This window comes from Lottia gigantea (genome assembly GCF_000327385.1).
Source record: "Lottia gigantea unplaced genomic scaffold LOTGIsca_285, whole genome shotgun sequence".
Taxonomy (NCBI): Eukaryota; Metazoa; Mollusca; class Gastropoda; family Lottiidae; genus Lottia; species Lottia gigantea.
Window position 1 is genome coordinate 52,821 of NW_008708919.1, and position 16,635 is coordinate 69,455.

At 35.4% G+C, this 16,635-nt stretch overlaps 3 protein-coding genes across 3 annotated transcripts in view; all 3 read right to left on the minus strand.

Moving 5' to 3' along the window:
* Nucleotides 1-149, minus strand: part of LOTGIDRAFT_175470 (hypothetical protein) — a gene marked incomplete at both ends in the record, with an annotated part of 3,771 nt that extends 3,622 nt beyond the window's left edge. Inside the window, one exon of the mRNA XM_009056688.1 lies at nucleotides 23-149. Coding sequence (XP_009054936.1) covers nucleotides 23-149 — 127 coding nt within the window. The remainder of the gene's footprint in view (nucleotides 1-22) is intronic.
* Nucleotides 150-1,287: 1,138 nt separating this feature from the next.
* Nucleotides 1,288-5,345, minus strand: LOTGIDRAFT_239523 (hypothetical protein; the record flags this gene model as incomplete). The annotated part of the gene is made up of 3 exons (XM_009056689.1): nucleotides 1,288-2,663; nucleotides 3,215-3,411; nucleotides 5,021-5,345. 3 exons carry the CDS (start codon nucleotides 5,343-5,345, stop codon nucleotides 1,830-1,832), a joined length of 1,356 nt encoding a protein of 451 aa, XP_009054937.1. The 3' UTR covers nucleotides 1,288-1,829.
* A 1,042-nt stretch (nucleotides 5,346-6,387) lies between these two features.
* LOTGIDRAFT_239524 (hypothetical protein) lies at nucleotides 6,388-10,058 on the minus strand (the record flags this gene model as incomplete). The annotated part of the gene is made up of 4 exons (XM_009056690.1): nucleotides 6,388-7,391; nucleotides 8,026-8,161; nucleotides 8,930-9,054; nucleotides 10,040-10,058. The coding sequence occupies 3 exons, from the start codon at nucleotides 10,056-10,058 to the stop codon at nucleotides 8,030-8,032; spliced, it is 276 nt and encodes a 91-aa protein (XP_009054938.1). The 3' UTR covers nucleotides 6,388-7,391; nucleotides 8,026-8,029.
* Between the last annotated feature and the right edge of the window lie 6,577 nt (nucleotides 10,059-16,635).

Here is a 16,635-nt window from a genome sequence, read left to right on the forward strand (position 1 = left end):
CCCTTTTGAGTAGAAGACACACCCTTAGTTACTTTCTTTTTAGTAGATTTTCTACTATTTACCGCCTTTTCTTCTTTCTTTTCGGCTGTCTTTCTTTTCTTAGAAGCACTCCGTGCAGGAATAGAGCTTGCTTTTCGTTTTGGTGGCATGTTGGATGAATAAAACGATGCTGTCACAGAAGTAAACAACTGTAAATAAACCGTGTTTTCACTCGACCTATTTCCCGTTGCAATTGTACTCTATTTTCTTTGTGGTCTTAAGATGATTTATAAAATGTAGTTGCTTCCCTTTAATCATAAGTTATATAGGTTTCGTTCTTCTACATGAATCCAATGCAAGCTTAGCCCACCCTTTGGGCGACTTTGAATTTGAAAATGAAAAATGCAAATGGCAATGCCCCCTGAAAACAACCGACCAATTTCATTGATTAAAATAAAAACCATTCGCCATGTTGCCCTTCCGGATATATTTACTTGCACCCCCCTTTTCGTAGGGGCCACAAAAATAAGGACTCCCTATTTACTATATCCGATACGATCAGACATAACCGGGGGACATAGCTGGACGATGGGGCATGCACTTCAGCCTCAGCCAGCCCAGGTATAATCGACTGACCGGTAGTAATGTAAACGGTGCTTTAGTGATAGTTTTTCTAAGTACACCAGTGGATCACATAGATTAAGGTGATATTTCTATAAGTACAGTAGTACAACAGTAGGCCTATGTATTTATCTGGAGTGAAAGTGATGTCTCATGTTTCTATAGTTCCAATGAAATTCAACAACCGGATGACAGAGAAACAAGAATATTGAAATACTTTTATTTTTTCTAAAAGCTACAAATTACAAAGTTACTAAATGAAGAAGCAGAATGTAGGGAGAAAATTAACAATGTATAGGCTATATTACATACTCTGATAATTAGCGTATTATGATGCCTAGTTTTAAACCACTACAAACACCATAAATAGTGTAAGAAAAGAGTTTAAGGTAGAGTTTTTTGAGTTTTGTGTATTTATCATCCTTATTGCCCTATTGTATTTCTTAATAACCAGCTAGCTAGCAGGAGCCACAAAATTTTCCAAGAGGGTCACAGGCTATGCTTTCACTGTGTAAAGTGATACAAAACTATTAGAGATGATCTACAATATTTGGTGCACATTTCGACGTATAATCGAAGGAATGACGGTAAAGATTGACAGTGGTGGATCTGATTTGCTTCTTCAATTATACAATAAAATAGCTTTAAAATGCTAGCAATATAAATAAGCAAGAACATGGCAAGAATAAGTAAATATTTTTTCTTTATCACACCTATCCGTATTAAAAATAATAAAACTTAATAAAAGCTAATATCATAGCTATAAAGGCAATCAACAGAAGCTCTCTACGCTTGGTTTGTGTATTTATGTATTCAACATCTTACAGCGTTTAATGGTCCAAGAATTCTAACTATGACAGTTCTTCAAATGAATTTCAAAAATAAATGGCAGGAGAGGAACGGTTGGAAATTTGTAATAATCACACTTTGACAATTTCTCCAATATCATTTTAGCGACATTTAGTGTCATTTATTCTACCTTATTTACAAACAGTGGAACCTCGTTTATCCGCCCGTTCCGTTCCTGACAAATTCGTGCGGTTTATTGAATTTCCAGCGAGTTAAATTAGATTCATTGAAAATATATCAGAAATTATAAAGAATAACTATCAAATAAATGTTAGATATGTAGACTCCTCGAAAGAGATGCCGAGTTGACAAACACCGGCCATAATAATACAAAGACATTGGAGAATCAAAAGTTTTCTAGGGCCGTCAAAAATGGGTGATTATGTCTCTTCTTCCGCTTCCGGTTCACCCTCTTCATTCTCGTCCATAAAGTCGAGATCTTCCTCAGCTGTAGCATCCTGGTACTGTTGATATTCAGATACCAGATCATTCATGTTAGATTCAGCTTCAGTAAATTCCATTTCATCCATACCTTCTCCAGTATACCAATGGAGGAAAGCCTTTCTTCTGAACATAGCAGTGAACTGTTCAGAGATTCTCTTAAACAGTTCCTGAATCGAGGTGCTGTTTCCCACGAAGGTTCCGGACATCTTGAGACCTTTTGGAGCGATATCGCAGACGGCTATTTTAACATTGTTTGGAATCCATTCTACGAAATAGGTTGAATTCTTATTCTGAATGTTCATCATCTGTTCGTCCACCTCCTTCATGGACATCTTACCTCTAAAGATGGCAGCTACTGTCAGATAGCGACCATGACGAGGATCGCAGGCAGCCATCATGTTCTTGGCATCAAACATCTGTTGGGTGAGCTCTGGGACTGAGAGGGCTCTGTATTGTTGACTTCCCCGAGATGTGAGAGGGGCAAAACCGGGCATGAAGAAGTGGAGACGAGGGAACGGTACCATATTAACGGCCAGTTTTCTGAGATCAGCATTAAGTTGTCCAGGGAATCGGAGACAGGTGGTCACTCCAGACATGGTGGCTGATACCAGATGGTTGAGGTCACCGTATGTTGGTGTGGTGAGCTTCAAGGTTCTGAAGCAGATATCATATAAAGCTTCATTATCTATACAGAAAGTTTCATCTGTATTTTCTACCAGTTGATGAACTGAGAGGGTGGCGTTGTAAGGTTCGACCACAGTATCTGAAACCTGGAATGAAAGAAAACAGATGTTGTCAGTAATCTAAGGTTCTATCCGAGAAACAGACGGTAACAGGATGGACATGTACCCATATATACATAGTGAATACAAACGAATACATAAAGGGTGAACCTCCGGACAGGGAAGCTCACAACTGTATCCTTACAGCCAATAGAATCAGGTTTTATAAAAACAAATAACATGATGTACGTAACATACCAAGAGGAGGATTACTACCTGCGAAAGGAAGCACCCAACAATTCGGAAATATTACCGGTTAGATTGCAATATTCAACAGAACCAGCTACCGTTAACGCATAACAGACTAACACTCGCTAACTTTAAACTGGCATATAATCCGTTCTTGATGGTCACATTGATGACCGCCGTTGAAGATAGTTTTGGACTGTACAGCAGTATAAGAGTCTGGTGCCACGTGTCATTGTACTTGAATGCGCAAGTAAAAATATTCGGCAGCCCTATCCAAATACGACGACTACATTTAGGTATAGTCGCTGTTTCCCGTGGTCTGGTTACACAATCTACCACTATCAGCTTACCTTTGGTGAAGGAACGACTGAAAAAGTATTCATGATTCTGTCAGGATATTCTTCTCTGATCTTACTGATAATCAGGGTACCCATACCGGAACCAGTTCCACCACCCAGAGAATGGGTCAACTGGAATCCTTGTAGACATTCACAGTTTTCTGTCTCCTTTCTGAGTACGTCAATAACACTGTCAACTAATTCAGCACCTGTAACAAAATACAATATATATATATATATATATATACATTAATAAGGTCACACATCAAAATGCACGTACATATTACGAAAACTGTACTTGCTTTCAAACCAAACTCTCTTTTTTAATACCAGAACCTAATATTATTGAGACCTACTCCCCGTCGATTTTTTCGTTTAGATTTTAATTCTATTGTTGGTGATTTAAATTGTAAAATGTGTGTAAAAGCGAAATTTAATTAAAATAATCTGTTAAACAGACCCAATATTATTCAGTTCGCTTGTTGTCTTTTGTGTAGCCTGAGATGACATGTTTTTAAATGTCTTTCTATAGTTCTAGTATTTATTTTTTTCCATTCTACATTCTAACGACATAAAACGTTTGTTCGACAGTTCAGCATTATTTTAATTAAACTAGCCAGGAGTAGACCAAAGTATGTTACAGTTAGAATATATTTATGAAATGCTTAATAAAATATTTTATTGTTGTACTATCACATTTAATTGTTTGATATCGATTTTCATTTTGTTAGTAACATCTGTGGTGTAAGGTATTTTAATGGAATCAATAAATAAACAATACAATAAACAGTCACCCTGGCTAATCAAAATATTATCGGATGGTTTATATCAAGTATTGGTCAGCAGGATTGAGGTGAAATTAAGGTTGAGTCAATAAAAAAAATCAAACTAAGTCCTAACGATCTGAACCACAAAACGAAATCCTTTTTTTAGCAGCTTTTCAAATGAGGAAGTTTATCAAACATAAATAATTGATTAAAAAAAACAACAGTTTTTATGGATATATACTTCTATTTATTATTGATCACTTGATAACGTTACCTGTATGTGTAATGAAACGTTGTATTGATAACGTTACCTGTATGTGTAGTGAAACGTTGTGTTGATAACGTTACCTGTATGTGTAATGAAACGTTGTGTTGATAACGTTACCTGTATGTGTAATGAAACGTTGTGTTGATAACGTTACCTGTATGTGTAATGAAACGTTGTATTGATAACGTTACCTGTATGTGTAATGAAACGTTGTATTGATAACGTTACCTGTATGTGTAATGAAACGTTGTATTCAATAATAAATAGAAGTTTATATCCATAAAAACTGTTGTTTCTTAATGTGCTGTGATACTTCTAAATGTCTTACATTTATTTATATATAAATAATTGATGTATTTTATAATTTCACTCATATTAGCAGATCAAGTTGAAAATATAGCCACAGATATCCATGATACCAGGTGGAGCATTAAATTCAATACTGCTAAATAAATGACCACGGTTATTATAAGTTTCGCACGTTTTGCATAATTTAAAATGAAACTTTTCATGGAAAAAATAGTCAAGAGTCATCCTCAGTCTTAGGTCTAGGGAAGGAAGTTTTCCGTATGTTTGGTTCAGTATATTTTAGCTTTCAACTTCCACAATAAATATTCCAAACATGGAAATGATTAATATGTGTTGAGCTCATACAAGATATCTTCCAAGCACCTGTTACACTTACTCGTAAAATCGCAGGGTGATGAACTTTTAATTCAAACCTTCAACGGTGTAAAACCCCACCTACCTACACTTGCTATTATGCGAGTTTGTTTTTCTTACCTTCTGTGTAGTGACCTTTAGCCCAGTTATTACCAGCACCACTCTGCCCGAAGACGAAGTTATCTGGACGGAAGAGCTGTCCGAAGGGTCCGGAGCGGACGGAATCCATGGTTCCTGGTTCCAAATCGACCAGTATTGCTCTTGGTACGTACTTTCCACCACTTCCAGTATTGAAATAGACATCAATTCTGTCAAGCTGTAAATCAGTATCTCCATGATAGGCACCAGTAGGGTCAATACCATGTTCATCAGAGATTACTTCCCAAAATTTGGCACCGATTTGGTTGCCGCATTGACCAGCCTGAAGATGTACGATCTCTCTCATGGTTGCAGTAGAAGTGAAGGTAGAGCTACGTGGAAGTATGGTGTGATAGTAACTATGACTGTATATTTCTAGCTGGGACCGAGGTAACAGGTGCGTGAATATCAATAGGTTTATCATTACTCATACCGATCAATAGTATCTGAATCATATCACCTGTATTTCAAATATCTCAAATATGCTCAATATCACCATGTATATAGTCTATAATATATAATTATTTGTATTGCATCTGCGTCGAACAACTATGCCTGCATATGCGCTGATCTAAGTCACACAAAGGATCGAACTATACACTATTTCATGTGCTATGTCCACGTGTCATGCCAAATCAAAATGCCGTGACATGTCAAAGGTATTGATTGAGAATCTAAAAAGATTTTTTCACGACTGCAAAACGACTTGATGTAGACTTTGACCTCGTGGGGACCTCGAGTTCCGCTAAATCGTTTATTTCTGGTTATAAAGGAAAATACCTACCGAACACAATATGTAACACTAAACAGCGGCTATGAACCAACCAGATCCTATTTGCATAAACTCATGGGTGGTTCAGCCTGCTTGACTGAGCAGACAAACAAACAGACGAGTCAGTATGTTCCTTTGGTATAGTGGCGGAGCCAAGTTTATGTCCGAGGGGGCGAAATATCTGAGATTGCCCGAATTTCTAACCTTGTTTTGAGATTTTTGCCCGAAAAACCTGCTTTAGGAGCTGCGAGGGAGGGCGGTTGCCCCCTCTGCCCCCCTTTGGCTCCGCCACCTAGTGATTCATAAAAACACCACGAAGACGAATTCTTTTTTTTTTTGCAATATTGATTCCCACCTGGTAAACAACCAAAATTTTTAACCCCTTGTTAAAGAATCACCATCAAAACCCTGGTCATTGACAAGCTTTTATTGTGTTCTTTGTTGGTTTGGGGAGCCTCAGGTGGACAATAACTGGGTGTTAATTATTGGGTACCAGGGGGTAGCGTGGAGAGCATGAGTGGTATAGGCAGATTTTGCCAAGGGTAGGGATCTGTAAATAACAAAAACATTTAATATTGGTTCTAAAAGTTTACTGTATGAGGTACAATAAAACATACAAATAATATCAGTTGAGTTTACAGAACAGAAACTTCCAGGCATCTTCACTATGGTCAGGGTATAGCAAACTTATACCTTGACTACAATAGACACCTTTTATGTATCATTGAATGCAACGATTTTATCGGGGTGTGCGCTAGCGACAACAGTCAATAATAGCTCTCAACAGACTGACTGTAAACATTATAGCTTATTGTTTACAAACTTTCTGTCGAGGACTCTGATTGACTGTATTCGCTAACGTACAATCCAATCAAATCATTGCATTTGCTACCGTGATACATGAAATGTGGCTATTGCAGTCAAAGTATAAGAAGTTCTTTAGACTTTCAGGAGGCCGATCATCTTTCAAGCTACCTGGCTATAACTCGCAAATTAACATAAAGTTTTTCCATTGTTCCTTTAGTAGAGTCCACAAAGAAAAGAATTTTTATTGGTACATGTATTTGGATTTGTAAACTCAGCATTCCTTTCAGCGATTCACTAAGAAAATAAAGTTTATTTGGTCGGTATTAGGCTTAAGGACATATTAAAATTTAGATAATGTCTGTATAGTTCCGAAAAAGTACTGAACTGTTTTAAAGTTTCCTCTGATCCCGGCCACAAATATTCAATTTGACAAAACTTTCGTTTCTAACGAACACGATCTGGGGCATTATTCCGGAAAACTAAGAAAATATAGAGAAAGAAAACAACTTCAAGAACAACAGTCATCTAATCGGATGAAAAAAAAAACGAATTCAAAATCGATTCAATGACTGAGACACTCAAATCATCTTAGTTTTTGAGAATAGAGCTCCTGAAAATTGACCCCCGAGTTAATCAAGTGACGGTGTTAGTATGTAAAGGGTTATATGTTATATCTCATACAGAATATTATAGTCAGTTTATATACACATTGGATTCAACCATTCAGTCATAAACAATGCTGTTGTGGTCTGTTGTCTATTGGAGTTGTCTCCCCTGAAATAGAAAAGACGTGACTAATGAAAGCGGGTAACGTTATGCAGCAGTTCAGTCGCCATAGAAAACGGCCTATCGTGAAAGTTACTCTAACGCTCCGTAACAGATTCAGCTTTACAGAACTGACAAGAATTGCCGAATGGCTCCATGTCTCTTCCAATCAGTAAGCATATGGTTATATTTTTTCATTCTTTTTTTTGTGGCTGTTAGAGTTGGGAGAAAAATTTAATCTTTTTAGGGTGCATATACTTTGTCATCCACCCTGAAAATATGTGATGAATAAGTTTCGGTTATATTACAGGTATCAGTTCTTGCCAATGCCACATGCAAACCATCAATCGTAAAAGTGAATTGGAACAGCTAATTTACCAAGCGGGACATCAAAGATCAGGTGTCTATTGAAGCTCCTTGTGGGTCTATTGCTTGGTATTCCTTTGGCACTCTCTTAAAATCCCACATCCCCCGCTGACCCTCATTCCTGTTCCTTTTCCCCATCGTATCCAAACCAGACCCCATTCCTTATACTTATTACACAACGTCAAAACTCGTATTCGGGATACGATTCCCTTTGTCCAACTTGTATCCTCTTCCTCTTTCTCCGACCCTAAAATATAACATCACCTAGGCTACTCACTTTTTTATTTCCCAACGCTGAGATCAGGAAAGTTCAGAAGATGGTCCACAGTTCCCGCGTTTCTCTTGATGACGTCATACTGGTTGCTACCGTACATGGCTATTTTTATGACTCGTGCTGCTAGTGTGATGATATCCTAGAACAAAATATGTAAATAATCAACCAATAACATTCACATATATCAAAGCGATGAAGTTCAAAGAAAAACAGAAAAAGAAAGAAACCATTTTTGAGAGGATAACAGGTTAGGTTTATGAGGATCCTGTCCACAAGCTTGTATTGCACCTTGACTGCAATAGCCACCTTTCTTGTCTGTCGGGGGTCCAATCAAATCGCTGCATTCCGCGATACAAGAAAGGTGGCTATTGCAGACAAGGTATAAGATGAAGTTCACAGCTTAGGTTCAGGAGGATCCTTTCCGGTGTCTATCAGTGGACCCTTGGCAAAATATCTTGGCATCGATATTTCTCGATTATCCAGTACCCTACTGTATTTCAATAGATGAAAACCATTGTTTTTTAACTCCCTTAATTCAATAATATTGCCGTTCACAATAGTACACGACATGCTCGTAGAGACCGCGTTATCATACGTTATAAAAACGTTAAAATGCTATACTTATAAGAGCATGACAAAAATGAGTTAATAAATGGCCAAAATTCTAGGCCAATATCCGTCATCTTCACAATGTCCAGATATAACGAACTGCGTCTTATACTCTCATAGCTTGATATTGTGAAGATGGGTATCAATATATCTTGAGGCTCATTATCTATACTGATCTCTTATGTTCAATAAAAAAAGTATTTATATTTTGTGAGAATTTACACACATCGTTATTGATAATCTAACATTACACTGGTTAAAATTCATAGAATTTATGGAAAAAGTCTCTTCTACTTACTTGGCGTGATTTTTCTTCAATTTGTGTTTGATAAGGTCTTAAAGGGGAACTTTCCGATAATTTTACTAACACCGTCAACCCAACGAACACTAGTAGTAATAAACATTTTGTACACGAATTCATTTCTGAAATAAAATGACAGGGAGTTGTACGTCCTCTGTTGCATCCTGCTAGTCCGTATCTAAACCTTATCTTATTGGACTAACTGAATCCATATAACTAATACACCTTGACCTGTATTTTTGAAACGATCTTAGCTAGAAGTTAGAAGTTAAGACTCAAGGATGTCCTAGCGCTAAGATTGTTTCGAAAGTACCATTTGGCATTCTGTTTTACAACCTGGCATTCCTTTCAAAGTTATCACATCATTTAAGATAGGTTTCTTTTTTTAGCTTTAAATTAAGCAAACTATTTGATTAATTGGTGTTCCTTATGAATTATCATGTATTCTTAATCATATCATTATGTTCTTATTACATATATTAAGAGTTTTATCATTAAATGTATGTACAGTCTGGATAAACAAAAAAAAAATTTTGATTTTTCTTGATCGGTCACTCATTGGAATTCTGCTGGTAATTCTCTTCTAATTCAGCTAATTATGAAATAATTATGGACATGTGAGACAAACTGGTATTTTTCCAAGTTATTAGAACACCTCTACTATCTATTCATATAAGTATTAGCATTTTCATTTTCAAAAATGAAAATAAGGGAATCCATCTCTAATTATGCTTTTTTTATTTATTAAAACTTGTAAACTCCATGTTTGTTGAGAAAATTAACATCGTGAACTCTAAATAAATTTTAGGCACAAACATAAAATTGAAAAGGCTGATCAATGGAGTTTCCACGGGGAAAACTACCGAGGCAAACGAAAATCGAGTAATTAAAAAATGGAAAAAAAGGAAATATGAATTGAAAATAACAAAGTGCATAAATAAAAATGTTGGTCGAATACAGCATCTCTAAAAGTCTGCCTCCAACCGAAAGTTAGTTCGCAAACAGACCAAAAGTGCTGTAATTTCCAAATCAAATCGCTGGCGAGTTTGAAGGACCATTCTGCTTTTCGACTGGACTTTTTTATATATATCCTTAGTATAGTTTCACCTGGCGACAGAGCAACCATTTTAAAACATCAAACTTAGAACATCAAATTTTAGAATTGCCGAGTTAAAAAATACATCACGTGATTTTTGCGGATAGAGTATTTCGAACTACGAACCTGCAACTCTTCACTTTCTGAGGTACGTTTGTGAAATCGCTGCTGATTGGTTATTAACAATTAAATCAGATCCAATCAGAATTCATTTCTCATAAACAAATAAAAACAATCCGCTTGTCGTTTTAACAAAACTAACTGAACTAAATTTAACAGCAATTAGAAATATATAGTTCTAACTTTATGATCTAGACCCGTGCTTTCTAGGGGAATTATATTCTCGTATTAACCTAACGATAATGTCGTAAACGATATTCCGTCTTATTTGATTTTGAAATAGTTACAATTCCTGTCTTTGTGAACTGAAACATATTTCTTGCTTTCATTGACCCTTTTATCATTACGTCCTAATTCACATTACTGAACTTCACAATAATAACAAAAACTTTAAAAATATTTAACACTGGGTGAAAATATATACTTAGTTTATGAAACTGGAGCATGTTTCTATCTATTGCTCTGTGGCCTGGGCCAGTGCTTCCATTGAGAAGCGTCATAATACACCTTAATACTAGCATTACTTACATTAATGGAAAATGAAAAATAAATCCCACGGGCATCTTCGCTAAGTTATAACTTCTACGAAGTTCGTAACACCTTGACCATTGTGAAGATGTTTCATATTATGGACATAAACTGAGTAAAACTCGGGAGGAAAAACTATAGATAGCTACAATTCCTGTTTGTATGAAACTGGATAAAACTCACAATATATTACAAGTTATAATTAACAAGACAATATTAACAAAAACTGAAAAGTTATTAACAACCGGAGAGAATAATATACATTATTATATTTCCTGTTTTTATATGAAGCTGGCACCAATTCCTAATATAATACAAGTTATACTTGACTTGAGAATATTAACAAAATTCTAGTTGCAAATTCCTGCTTAAAGAAAAATGACAACTTACCTAGACCTGAGCTAAGATGACTAAAAGAGAGATGTGAAACGTCTGTCTGATGAAAAGCTTACATTGTGTTATATACATCAAAGACTCCCGCCTACTTGTCATTATCATTCATGTCAGTTTATTCATTATACAAACCATATAAAGGAGTTTCCAGATCTAAATTGAAATGGACTAGTAATCAACTTGTGGGTTTTCCTCGGAAATACAAGTCGTATTGGTGAAGAGTATTTTGATGATCACGGGGCCGTATCTTTCAGTAAACAGATTGTATGACTTGTTTTCAGTACGATCCACTTTTTTCTTTCTTTCAACAGTCATTCTTTCTTTCAACAGTCATTCTTTCTTTCAACAACAGTCATTCTTTCTTTCAACAACAGTCATTCTTTCTTTCAACAGTCATTCTTTCTTTCAACAACAGTCATTCTTTCTCTCAACAACAGTCATTCTTTCTTCCAACAACAGTTATTCTTTCTTTCAACAACAGTCATTCTTTCTTTCAACAACAGTCATTCTTTCTCTCAACAACAGTCATTCTTTCTTTCAACAACAGTCATTCTTTCTTTCAACAACATTCATTCTTTCTTTCAACAACAGTTATTCTTTCTTTCAACAACAGTCATTCTTTCTATCAACAACAGTCATTCTTTCAATAACAACAGTCATTCTTTCTTTCAACAACAGTCATTCTTTCTCTCAACAACAGTTATTCTTTCTTTCAACAACAGTTATTCTTTCTTTCAACAACAGTCATTCTTTCTTTCAACAACAGTCATTCTTTCTATCAACAACAGTCATTCTTTCTTTCAACAACAGTTATTCTTTCTATCAACAACAGTTATTCTTTCTTTCAACAACAGTCATTCTTTCTTTCAACAACATTCATTCTTTCTTCCAACAACAGTCATTCTTTCAACAACAACATTCATTCTTTCTTTCAACAACAGTCATTCTTTCTTTCAACAACAGTCATTCTTTCAATAACAACAGTCATTCTTTCTTTTAACAACAGTCATTCTTTCAATGACAACAGTCATTCTTTCTTCCAACAACAGTCATTCCTTCTATTAACAACAGTCATTCTTTCAACAACAACAGTCCTTCTTTCAACAACAACAGTCATTCTTTCAACAACAACAGTCATTCTTTCTTCCAACAACAGTCATTCTTTCTTTCAACAACAGTCATTCTTTCTTTCAACAACAGTCATTCTTTCTTTCAACAACAGTCATTCTTTCTTTCAACAACAGTCATTCTTTCTTTCAACAACAGTCATTCTTTCTCTCAATAACAGTCATTCTTTCTTTCAACAACAGTCATTCTTTCTTCCAACAACAGTTATTCTTTCTTCCAACAACAGTTATTCTTTCTTTCAACAACAGTTATTCTTTCTTTAATAACAGTCATTATTTCTTTCAACAACAGTCATTCTTTCTTTCAACAACAGTCATTCTTTCTATCAACAACAGTTATTCTTTCTTTCAACAACAGTCATTCTTTCTTCCAACAACAGTTATTCTTTCTTTCAACAACAGTTATTCTTTCTTTCAACAACAGTTATTCTTTCTTTCAACAACAGTCATTCTTTCTTTCAACAACAGTCATTCTTTCTTTCAACAACAGTTATTCTTTCTTTCAACAACAGTCATTCTTTCTTCCAACAACAGTTATTCTTTCTTTCAACAACAGTTATTCTTTTTTTCAACAACAGTCATTCTTTCTTTCAACAACAGTCATTCTTTCTATCAACAAGTTATTCTTTCTTTCAACAACAGTCATTCTTTCTTTCAACAACAGTCATTCCTTCTATTAACAACAGTCATTCTTTCTTCCAACAACAGTCATTCCTTCTATTAACAACAGTCATTCTTTCAACAACAACAGTCCTTCTTTCTTCCAACAACAGTCATTCCTTCTATTAACAACAGTCATTCTTTCAACAACAGTCATTCTTTCTTCCAACAACAGTCATTCCTTCTATTAACAACAGTCATTCTTTCAACAACAGTCCTTCTTTCAACAACAACAGTCCTTCTTTCAACAACAACAGTCATTCTTTCAACAACAACAGTCATTCTTTCTTCCAACAACAGTCATTCCTTCTATCAACAACAGCCATTCTTTCTTTCAACAACAGTCATTCTTTCAACAACAACAGTCATGCTTTCAACAACAACAGTCATTCTTTCTTTCAACAACATTCATTCTTTCTATCAAGTTAATATAAAAATATAGACAGTGGCGGTGGTTTGCATCCCCAATTGTACCCCCACTTTATTTTCAACAAAGTTAAATCTTAAATTTTTCTCCAAAATATGTAACAGAATGCACAAAATCAATTCATTTTCTTGAGAGAACTCTCTAAGACGCTCTATGAGAGGCTTGCGACTATGAGACCACCACGGAGTGGCCAAAATTTGAATTCAACCTCAGAAGTTGTCCCCCATGGAGTCAGTCTGCCCCCACCCCCAGTCTCGTAAGGCTGGCGCCGCATTTGAGTAAAATAAATGCCTAATTGTAGAGAAACGTGTCTCCTAAAGCCTTCAACTAATAAGGCCTAATATCGAGCCATTATAAAACCAAACACCAAAACTAGGCCAAACTGCTTAATTAACAATTAGTACTCTCCGTTTTTAATTAAACCTTTTAAAACAAATTCAGTTTGATCAAGAAGATACTTTCAGGTATAATTTAGGACGTTTTTTGGTAATGAATACTCCTTTTATTCTTCAAAAACGGATATCATTTCTTTACAATGTCTATTCATGTCATGAATGTGATTTTCTTTGAATAGATAGATAGATAAAACGAAACCCGAAATCCAAAACATTTTGGCGATAGATATACCATCAACCAAACCACACCGAAATGCAGTTCTTACTGCGCTTCTACGGAGACGAAAAATTGATTCAGAGCGTATCAAAGTGGGATCGGGGTGAAATCCATCAATGAGGGTGGTCTCTACTGCTTAACTCAACACATCTATCATTACGCGCCTGTACAGTGCCTTTGTAACAGGACCTTCTTTAACGTCATCGGTCCCCCATACATATTTGTGGGCCTGTCTCTGGCAAACAAAACATATCTTTCTATATCATCAAATCTTAAAAGTAACTCCACTTCTCTCATATTATTTATTATTACACTGCCTTACAGGTATAATATAAAGGTATTAAACTGTTTTCATGAGCCCAGCTGGAGCAGAAAAGTTAGAGATCATTTCATTTTTTTTTCATTTTTTCAAGGATGTTTCAATGTTTATAACAATATATCTATGACTTTAGAATGATGAAATAAAACCTTCCCCAGTTAGTTAAATTAACACCCAGAGCAACACAATAACACATTTTAATTAACATATAGAATTTAGGTGATATTGGTCGGATGTTACATTGAGAGGAAGGAGGGTGGGGCATATTTACAGGACGTTGATTGCAGGCTCGTGTGGACATTTTCGTAAGTTTGACTGCCTACCGTGAAAGTTCTTCTTGCGCTCTGCCAAACTGTCAAATATTGCCGAATGGTTTGACTATATTCAAAATCACAAAAAATAAGGGAGTATATAAGTAGTCTCTGACGCCCAGCCTTTATCTGATTATGATCTTTGCAAGGCGTTGCGTAGACAAAGAAGGACTGGGTGATAGAGGCTGGACGAAGGAATTTCCTGACGGTTAATTCACAGTTCGAGCGGCAAAATTATCAGCTAATTAGCATAATTAGTATTATATCTAATAAGGTGAGAAAACGATAGCGAATACAAACAACTTACAGGAGAATTGTCGCCATTTTTTTTATACAAACCCTCGTGGTTGGCTTTCTTACGACATGTTTTAGAATTATTATTTAAGGTTATTGTTTATTATCCTTGTTTCTAAATTTCTATTGTTATTTTCTTGGGTTTCAGAGAATATCTTTCAATAATAAAATTCAATTTATAATGTAAAAAAAACGGTTAAAATAACGATTTTATACCTGAAAAAAAATGACAATGGTCAATGATTGGGATTACCAGTGAAATATATTGTATTAGTGAGGAATTACACTAAAACTATGACAAGAACTTGCAACTGTTTAAAGTGATACTACGTCTTAGAATGAACATAAAATTTAATTCTCAAGAATGGTCAATATGAGTATATATTCATCAGTGAACTTACCTGGTGTCATAAAGTTACAACAGAATCCCTGTAAAATCTAGAAAATTGGAAAATTCATAAAACTAAGTAATTATTGAAAAACGCTTAATCATATATTAAGCGTTGTTCAATAGTTAATTGCGTTTTTATTAGTTTTTTTTAAGATTTATCGGATTATATAAGGATCCTGTTATGTTATTTATGACACCAGGTATATCTTCTGATGAATATATGCTCTTATTGGCCAAGTTTAAAATGTTTAAATTTTATGTTTATTCTAAGACGTAGTATCCCTTTAATAATAACTGGTTACAATATTTACAATACATCGTCGTTGTCCGTCTGTATAGGTGATCTGGTCAATCCAAGACGCCCAACATAACATTCAGTATTTATAATAAAATGGTACAATGACATTAATTGATTAACAATCGACCATGGAAACATACATCAGATTAAAATGTAGATTTAGTTCAACAATCGACAATTAAAACATAAACATAATATATCTGATTCAAACAATATACAGTGACATAGCGAGAACTTCACCCATGGGCCCTGTTTTAGAGGGCACTAGTGATGGTGGAGCTCCACCTGAAAGTTTGTAATGTGGGAAATCGGGGAAGTGAAAGTAGGATATCTTCATGGCCTGAAATCTGGATGTGGGAGTGTTGGATTGTTGCCATGACCCCCAAATTACCACCTAAATACACGTACGCTCCTGACTCTATGATAAGCCTTAAATCGCCATACGATATGAATTAAAGAATATTATATTAGTGATTTATCCTGTGCCAGTGCTTCCGAAAGTCGGTACGTTGACGGCTTTCAGCCCCTAAAACTGATTTTCCGTAAGTTAAATTTGATGTGACTGATTTGACAGTAATAGTTAATGCTGGTAATTATTGAACGTTGAGAAATCAGACTCGACAAGGTTTCCTGTTAGCGAATAATCACTCATTTGTCTTCTCTCATAATTCAACCAAACCTACTCTATATTGATATTCTTATCGGCGAGTGGTTAGTCGAACGTACCGTGTACTGCCCTGAGACAAGGAAGAGGGCATGGTCAATAACCCTGGGAACTATTTCACAAAAATATAATCAAGTTAGAATCACAATTGTAAGAAAAACCGTAACATGATTGGATAACAAGATCTCAGTCAACCAAGGTTAGGTTTTTGTTTTCCAACATTGGGTAATGTCATCTCCGGGGTTACCCTTATTCCAAGGGGGTACTATTATTCCAAGGGTGTACTATTATTACAAGGGTGTACTATTATTACAAGGGTGTACTATTATTACAAGGGTGTACTATTATTACAATGGTTTACTATTATTACAAGGGTGTACTATTATTATAAGGGGGGTACTATTATTACAAGGGTGTACTATTATTACAAGGGAGTACTATTATTACAAGGGTGTACTATCAT